The sequence below is a fragment of the Etheostoma spectabile genome, chromosome 21 (genome assembly GCF_008692095.1).
Source record: "Etheostoma spectabile isolate EspeVRDwgs_2016 chromosome 21, UIUC_Espe_1.0, whole genome shotgun sequence".
Lineage (NCBI taxonomy): Eukaryota > Metazoa > Chordata > Actinopteri > Perciformes > Percidae > Etheostoma > Etheostoma spectabile.
In genome coordinates this window covers 9174733-9183919 of record NC_045753.1, presented here as the reverse complement: position 1 = coordinate 9183919, position 9187 = coordinate 9174733, and the positions used below count along the sequence as shown (strand labels likewise).

Here is a 9187-nt window from a genome sequence, read left to right as displayed (position 1 = left end):
TTTCTACGTCACTAGCCGAGACAAGGTGGCTGATTGTAGCACTCGCTAGTATGCTAGCTCGTTCTCAATGGCAAAACACCGCTACAACATACACTAGTTGACCCAAATCTCTAAAAGAACTACTTCCATGTCCCTGTTCTACTTCCTGTCCCTGTTCTGCAGGTATTCCACAAGTGTCCCTCGTCTAGAAGAAGTCTCCCAGCTAATCCTGCCTTGTACTGATCAAAGTTGGAGAAAGAGTTATCTAACTGATGTGATCTTACCTCACTGTGCAACTCCCAACAAAGATAGTGTAGAAGTGAGATGTCTTACTCTGTAGCTAAGACAGAGACCCAAACACAAAGAGGATCTGCATCAATGTGCAGTACAACAAAAATATATGGACTACTTGTGCCTGGACCTACCTATGTCGACCAGTCTAGCAGATCTGATTTAAGATTTAATCCTCAAGAGTTTCGTCAAGTCTGAGAAATTAACCCTGATGATGTCACAGTGATGTCATGTCAGGGTCATCTCAGCACGGGCTGGGAGACTACTCATTTATAACACAGTCAGTGTAACAAAGTCTGGCTTCTGTTTTTAATCGCTTTCTTGCAGATCCCTTATTTGCGTCACACAAGCCTTTTCTTAAATGCTCCTGAAATGAGAATTTTTCAGTAGACAGTTCAACAGAACATCTTGAAAAAATCAACTCCAGTAGCATCCAAATAATGTTTGTTCACCAAAACCGGTAGCAGGCTTTTACGCAGCAAGCGTAATTTCTCCCACTGCCTATGTATCTGTGGTATGTTGATGATGTGCACTGTCTGTTTGTTGAGGCTGGATGCTGTGTAATTGCTGTGGTATGCACAAATGTGCAGCCATGTTCTGCACCCTGCACCCCTCCCCCCCACCTCTGAGCCTCAAGAAGTATGAATCTGTGTTTGCCGAGACATGCACGCAACTACACACACATTCATAGTTAGTCTTCTGTCTTCTCTTTAGCGTTTTTCCTTTCATTCCAATGTTTCTGACTGCTCTCATGTCTTAACTCTAGTAGCTACAGGCAATTCCAGGCATACTGTAAGTTATTTCATAGGTTGCCATTAATTTTACTTCCTCTCTCCCCCCCCCCCCCCCCCCCCCCCCCCCCCCTTCTCTACAATCCTATCTCAATCAAGTTTGTTTAAACTGAAGCGTGAACTCAAGGACCTGCAACTATTCCAAATTGCTCTGATGTTTCAACACCTTGCTTCTCAAACAGATGCTTTTCCAGAAAGAAAACATAAGACATATTCATAAATGTACGGTGTATTACATTATCTGCGTAAATGCACTAAACAAAAACAATGCGTCTGTTTTTTTAGATGGAGCCTGGCTACAGAGTTAGCAAGTTCCTGCGTCTACTGAAGGATGAAGGAGCGTAAGTATTCATCTCCTGTGTCTTGCCCGACTCCTTTGAGCAAAACGGGATCGTCCATGAAACTGAACATCTGTCACTTTTACCACTCTCCATTCACAAGTGTTGATAGAAGTGCAAAGTGTTGACATTGTGATCATTGTAACAGGTGTGATTAATAATATACGTTTTGTCTTTTCTTCTTCTTCTGCAGACTGGGTTCTGATAGGTTTGTGGCAATCTAGACTCAGTGGAGCCACATAGTGAAAAAGAGGCATCCTTCAACGGTAAGACTGCAGGGCCTGCATCAAGCTACATGGTCACATTTTCTACTCACCATTTCCTGTCGGGGGTGAAGGTAGCTAGTGTAGCAATCTGTACTAGTCATGTCTAGCAGAAGTCCAACCAAAGAGTAATAAAGGCAAACAGAATGTGAGCCTCATTCAAATGTGTTAAGCCAGTAAAACAGAGCCATTTTGTCACATACAGGACAGTGTAGTGAAAGTCAATGTTTGCATTTAACCCATCCTAAGCATTAGGAAGCAGGGGATGACACGTAGCGTCCGGGGTGCAACTTCAACTTGAAAATTTCAATTTATGAGATTTTTTAACATTACTATGAGTTCCCCCAGCTTGTCTATGGTCCCCCAGTGGCTAGAAATGGTGATAGGTGTAAACCGAGCCCTGGGTATCCGGCTCTACCTTTTGAGAAAATAAAAGCTCAGATGTGCCGATCTGAATCTTGCCCCTTAGAGGTCATAACCCCACACACACACACACACACACACACACACACACACACACACACACACACACACACACACACACAATTTCTGTGCACATTAAACAGATCATGTTTTTTAGTGAGCTGTAGAGGTGGAGTGGGCTAGCTAGTCTTGTAATGCTAAACTAAGCTAACCAGCTGCTAACCCTTGGCAAGAAAGTAAATATTTCTTAAAATGTTAAACTATTCCTTTAATCATGTTAATATTTCTGATATCTCTGGCTAGCCATAGTCTGTAGAAACTATAATTCAGGGTAAGCCTGCTTAACTGTACTTATACTGTAGGTTGTGATTGTTTTGATGTCTACAGTGATTTTTTTTTATTATTTTAGTCCCATGTGGGTAGCATAAACAATAACCACACTCTGCATAAGTGTCATGGGGGAATTTCTCAAAACAGGGTTAGGATGTTCTTCAGAGAACTGTGAAATGAGTGTCCTATATCCCCATGGGGATAATGGCAAAGTTCCAGAAGATATTTCTCTTTTTTTTTTTTTCTTTATCTTTTTAGTTAACTTGCTAATCCTGCTTTTTGAGATGCACCCTCATGAGGACAGGCTGCCCACGGTGATGATAAACAACAAAAACTTGAAACTTTTCAACTTGCAGCCAGAGCTTTGCTTCATATCACATCACAGCCTCAGAGGCTTATGGTATAGCTAGCGCACGGCGTGCCTAAAAATAGGTCGACTAGACAGGTGCTCTCTTGTGGCAGCATGTCTCCTTTGGCTGTCTCCTCTCACTTCTATTTGTCTCTGATCACTCAGTCGCTGAGGAACGGGAAGCCTGAAAGAGGCTGGCAGGAGGAAGCAAGCGAGACAACGTTTCCATCTCTCTTTCTGCATCCTTCCCTCCCATCCCTGAAGCTCTGTGCACTTCTCTCTGCACTGCAGCCTTCTGCAACCAAGCAACCACCTCCTCTTCAGCACTATGTGAACATGTAAAATAAGAGAAGTAAGCAGTGTTTGTGGTGTCTGTGTATATTGTATTTGCATAAGACTTGTGCCTTAAGCTCCATGTGATACCCCAAGCACTCCATCAGTGTGTGTGTGTGTATGTGTGTATATATACATATATACATACATATGTATGTATATGTGTATATATATATATATATATATATATATATATAAGTCCATGGCAGGTAGATGTGTATGCACAAACACTAATAATAACACTGTTTGATTAAATAGGCCTCATTTGTGTGCACAGATTTGTAATCTGATCATTCCATGACATGGTTAAACTTTAAAGATCTTATTTTGTTCTTATGATGTTATATACTTGCTCATGTCTGACCTTTATATTTTATGAATAAATTAATTATATTACTAATAAGAACCACTGTAGTATCTGGAGTTAATGATGACATAAACGAGCACTGATTTTTATAAATAGAAATTCCCCCCAATTCAAACAGTTTGCTCCAAACCCTGTCTTAGTTACCACGGTCCATATGAAAACAAACCGTCTGCCACCAGTTGTTTTCATGACAGAGTGTTGCTCTCATATTTATGCCGTGTTTAAATCATAGGGATGTGTCTTTATAATTATGATTTAGCGTAATTACCTCTTATTTATGAGAGATTTGACATCTCATAATGAGATGAACCTACTGAGACATTAGCGGTTAACCTGCACAGTAGCTACAGCACGTTGTGCAATCCCTGCACAGCTCGACAACAGAACCCCGTCAGACCTTTATTTCAGCAGCTACCAGCGTGTCCGCAGTGGATATGACCCATCGGGTGCAGATTTCTTGATCCAGTGCTTCAGGTGTCGGTAGCTCTTCCTTTGTGACAATGCTACGAATGGTAACTGGTGCTTCATGTGGTCTTCCCTCGTTTATACAGTACTGTATGAGTGAAATTAAATGGAACCAGAGCTGGGGGATTATCAGCTTTAACCATTGCTTTTCTTTTAGTTTTGAATGTATAAGCCATCATTCTACATTTCTTGTATGTTTTGGATGATTGACATGTAATCATGTCACGTCATCTGGATCACCAATTAACTAATAAATATGCTCTAAAATGTAACTGTATTATGCAAATTAACAGCCAGTTAAAAAATATTTCACACACACGCTTAATTTAACATTTTTGATAACAAATCCCAGGAAAATACCTAACCAACAATGTGTTAGTCAATCTCTCAAATAAAATATAAAGTTTAATTTTGTGCATAGTCCAGTTATTTACTATAACCGCTGAATATTTTATCAAACAAACCGGAGGAAATAATGCATTATTGGGGATTAGTGAGTGGGTGGTGTGTGGTGTGTGTGTGTGTGTGGGTGGTGTGTGTGTGTGTGTGTGTGTGTGTGTGTGTGTGTGTGTGTGTGTGTGTGTGTGTGTGTGTGTGTGTGTGTGTGTGTGTGTGTGTGTGTGTGTGTGTGTGTGTGTGGTGTGTGTGTGTGTGTGTGGTGTGTGTGTGTGTGTGTGTGTGTGTGTGTGTGTGTGTGTGTGTGTGGTGTGTTGCTAGGATGAGAAAAAAAAGCATGAGACAGTTTTGTTCTTCAAATATATAATCTTAGATCAGTCATACAGATATACATCGTATAATAAATATATTTATAAAAACATAACATTTACGATTATAAAATAAAAAGGGAATTATTCACTTTAAAACATTTGTACAAAACTTTGGATATAGCGGGGGAAGTGGAGGGGGGGGGGGGGAACTGAACACAGAAATATAGGCCCAGGTAGGGATGCTATACACTACTGGGTATGTTTGTTGTTGAATATAATTAATAGGAAGCAGGTGGGACTGTCACAACATGTTGGGTGGAAACCTCTCGCAGTTTGTTCCACCATAGAGTAGAGCCACCCTTCCTGCCATCCATCCATCCATCCATCCATCCGTCCATCCGTTTTTCCATTCACTTCTGTTTGTCACTGGGAGCTGTCATGCACACATCCGCATCTTGCACACTTAAATCATCCAGTTCCTGATAAAATTCCCCAACTTTCCTCTGCCTATTTTCCTTAAGTCTTTTCTGTCCACCAAAAGATCACAACAATTACCTCAATGATGGGAAAATAATTTCCTTTTTTTTGAAAAATGTACAAGTCTGCCTAGGCAGACCTCCATTTTTTTTTGTTATAAATTACTGTATTGTTCTATGATATCTCCAAAACCGCAAAGCAGGAGTGTTTTTGGGGTGTACTGAAAAGAGTACAAGTTCATAAATCAGGCTTGTTAAAAACTTCAAACTGTCCAACTGAAAAAAATATGGAGAGAAGGAAGGGAGGGTGTGAAAGCCAATCAGATCTTCTGGAATGGATAAGTCTCCCTTTTTTTTTTTTTTCTTTTTTTTTTTAAAACCGAGATAAAAGTAAGATTTGCGTCAGACAAAAGTCTCTCAGATGGACCTGATGAATGCATGAAGTGTTAGATAATAAGATCTCCCAATAATCACTTTGCTCATAAGACCAGAATTAATATTTAAGCATGCTGAAGCTTGACTCACATTTGATGCATACATGTATAAATGAAACGGCCACAAATCATCTTCTACTCGGTCATAATGTGAACGCTGGTCCTTTTCACCGCTTCATTCCTTTAGATTGAATAATGTACGACTGTGTTGCATCATGTGGAAATCATGAGCAATTTACAGGTTGATCGTGCTCGAATGCAGGAAACAAAGTCGTCATTCATAAGAACTGCTAGCTTGCACTGAAGAAGAATTTGCTCGCATAAACAATGCTCAAACCGTTACCACCTGGTGTAACTGAATAGTGCATACATATATACTGTACATGTGTAGGGTTGTTAGTTAGTGGAATGAGCATGCTTGTTCACACACATGCTGCATACCTCCAGTCCCAGCCCAATGGTAATATTTCAAAAAATGCAGGGCTATAAAATCCGACTGTAGCATATACTGTATCTTCCAAGCTTCCCGGGTGACTGGTGCAGTAGAGTCAGTCAGCAAGGAGAGCAGCAACACTGAGGATTTCATCAGCTCAGTAGTTTACAAAAGGACAGGACTGTGGCACCTCCAACACCTGTTCAGTTCAGTAGTTACAAAGTGACGGTTTCCTGGGGCTGCCGACGTGTTCAGTGTCACTTAAGTGACGGTGTAGAGGTTGGTTTAGTTTTAAAAAACAAAAAGGTAAACCAGCCAGACTGGCCGGACAAGTGAGGTGTTAGTTAGAAAGATGCTTTTTATCCAAAAGCAAAAAGTCTGAAAGTTTTTTTTTTTTACTGCATTAATTTCACAGGTAAAAAGTGTTACTGTACATGCCATAAACTGTGTTGGCATGGAGGGGGGAAATAAATAAAGACAAAGGGGAGGGGAGGGGGCAAATGCTGCGGGGGAAAGGGGCACAACTGTAGCTTCTTCCCACGAGAGCGGACCTCAGAGTAGAGATCAGTCAGGTCAACAGGATGCTCTCTGGTCAGATATTACGGAAATGGGTGTAGTGGTTTGGAAGACGGATTCTAGGGCAGGGTTTAGTACCCGTAGCTGATGTGCCATTACCCATTAGGGCCTAAGTATGTGTGCAGATGAATTTGGTTTTGTGTGGGATGCAGAGTCTGTGTCTGGGGGAAGCAGGGAAGTCGTGCAGGGGAGTTGAAGTGGTGGGTGGGCAGCACTTAGTAGTCCAGCAGCCAGAGGCCTCTCTCGCTCTCTCACTTGCACGTGTGGACGTCGTAGACACGCACACACTCCTGACAACTGACGTAACAGCACCAGTGGAAGATGCAGTGACACTTCTCTTTGCGTTTCTCAGTCCGGGTGTTGTGGCCGCGGCCGCAGCACAGCAGGTCGCAGCCTTCGATGCCATGTGATGACACGTTGCAGGCTCGGTCGCGGGTCCCGAAGGAGCCCGTCTCCGGGTTGGGCTCGCAGAAGTTGGGCGAGCCCTCGTAGTAGACCAGGTCGCGCTCGGTGGGGTGCTTGAAGAAGTTGTACTTGACTCGCAGAGTCTCCACCCAGCCTCGTGACTCGCGGTGCTTCTCCACCACCATCTCGGAGGCGCTGTCGTACTTGTCCTTCAGGTAGTCACCCAGCATGCGGAAGTCTGGCTGCGCCCACCAGCATGTCTTCACCTCACAGCTCCCTGACAGGCCGTGACATTTACAGCGCAGGTGCATGTGGTCGAGGATGGTCTGAGGAACACAGAAGACACTTTTAAGTTCACTTTGTAGGAATCTTTAAAGCCAACGTCCGTTCTAGACTTGACTTGCTTTAATTTGTGGCTGAACTTGCTAAAGCTTCTGTATTTTACAACTTGGCAAGCATTAAACATGTTTAAGCTTTCATAACCCATTTTTTTCTGACCTCTTAAAGCAATAAAAAGGGGGGGTTCATTTTTTCAAAAAGTGGACGTTTTTGCAGTTTTCCCCTCCTTTTGTATTTAATTACGAGATTCAAACCAGAGCCTGACCGATAAGGGAATTTTAAGGCCGATACCGAAACAAATATTTGGTTATTTAAAAATCCAATATGCTGATATATCGGGCGATATATAGATTTTTTTTTAAATCCAGAAACATGTTACAAAACATAAACAGATTTCAACATCAGTTATTTGTAGTTATTTAAAAGTTTTCACTAAAATAATATGATAATACGTTTTATTGTCACAACAACAGAGGAACATCAAAATATATTAAAGTTCTGATAATTAAAATGTATAAAAATACAAACTTAACATATGAAACTTTAAGTCCTTTGAACAAAATCATCAGTGTTGCCAACAGGGACGTTGTAGAGCGTCCTCTGGGGGCAAACTATGCAACGCCAACGCTCATAACATGGTTGACAGTCCGTTTTTCTTTTTTAAATATTCATTGATGATGAATATTCAATGATGAATGACTATTTAAAAAATGAATAATATCGGCCGATAATATTGACCCGCCGATATATCGGCCGGGCTCGAATTCTAATCCTTCATTTTGGTGACTTTTTATGCAGAAAAAAAGATATGGAATAGATATTGAACCTTCTGACAGACATACAGTAGACCACTTCTCTGTAGTGGATTATTGGTGGATATTAGATGTTTTTACATTTTGCGGTGTGAATTCAAGCTGACAACACCCGCCATCCTCTGGGATTACGCAAGCTACAAACTTTTCAGAGCCTACAGGCAGTGAGAATTTGATACTCCAAAAGGTAGACTTTGGGGCGGAGTACTCCTTTAAAGCGTAATTAACTTAAATGTGCTGGTCTTAATGTGATAACTGACTCAGTGCTTGTGGGGCAGTCATCACCGAGCAAGATCTGCTGGAATTTTATGGTCAAAAATGAACAGGAAATTCAGACTAACAAAACCACTGAAGACTCACAGAGCAGGCCAAGAAAACAATACGCCACTGGCTGCAATTTCTCTAAGTGTCATGCAGCTGTGAAGTACAGAGGCTCTGTGCTCCTGCTAATTCTCTCTGAAGTCCCTGGCTCACATCATGAGTGTGCTGCCGCAGGGCTTATTTTACCTTTGTGTTTTGATTTTGTTGTGCTTTAACTCAACAGCTATATTTAGCTGCGGAATTCCCCCAGCTGCGGCGGAAGGCAGGTGGCTGTGGCACCTCTGGCTGAGGAAGGGGAAAGTGGGGGGCAGAAGGGGGTGGACTAGTGACATAACTCTGTGAGCTTGTCATGCCAACATCAAGTCCCAGAGGCCCTCGGGGCAAAATAATAGAGCGTGAGAGGGCCAGGTGGAGAGCAGAGGAGTCTCCTGACAGTACTACTGTTCAGTTAGCTCCTGTGGTCGCCCTGGCTGCTCCTGTGTGCTCAGATCAAAGGGATGTCTTGTTGCCGTGTGGTCCCTCCATTTGGCCCTCAGCGAGCAGCCGGGGAGCCTATTTTTTTCCCAAGCGGTGACAGCAGCCAGTGATGTTTTAAGTCTGAGCTGATTTCCTTCTTTTCCCCCTCAACTCACTCAGGTAATTTAACTGTCAGGGAATTTTTCATTGGGATGCAAGGCATGAAAGGCGAGGTGTGGGGGGGTGAGGCGTGTGTGTGTGTGTGTGTGTGTGTGTGTGTGTGTGTGTGTGTGTGTGTG

General features: G+C 42.3%; 2 protein-coding genes across 5 annotated transcripts in view; one reads left to right on the top strand and one right to left on the bottom strand.

Moving 5' to 3' along the window:
* The window catches only part of LOC116670824 (vesicle-fusing ATPase), a 29667-nt gene extending 26164 nt beyond the window's left edge, over nt 1-3503 (top strand). For all 4 annotated transcript variants that reach the window (XM_032501506.1, XM_032501507.1, XM_032501505.1 and 1 more), the window contains exons 20-22: nt 1347-1402; nt 1593-1665; nt 2930-3503. In XM_032501506.1, the coding sequence (XP_032357397.1) occupies nt 1347-1402; nt 1593-1623 (87 nt within the window). In that variant the 3' untranslated portion in view covers nt 1624-1665; nt 2930-3503. The remainder of the gene's footprint in view (nt 1-1346; nt 1403-1592; nt 1666-2929) is intronic.
* Nucleotides 3504-5271: 1768 nt separating this feature from the next.
* Nucleotides 5272-9187, bottom strand: part of wnt3 (wingless-type MMTV integration site family, member 3) — a 23140-nt gene continuing 19224 nt past the window's right edge. Inside the window, exon 4 of the mRNA XM_032501540.1 lies at nt 5272-7286. Coding sequence (XP_032357431.1) covers nt 6807-7286 — 480 coding nt within the window. The 3' untranslated portion in view covers nt 5272-6806. The remainder of the gene's footprint in view (nt 7287-9187) is intronic.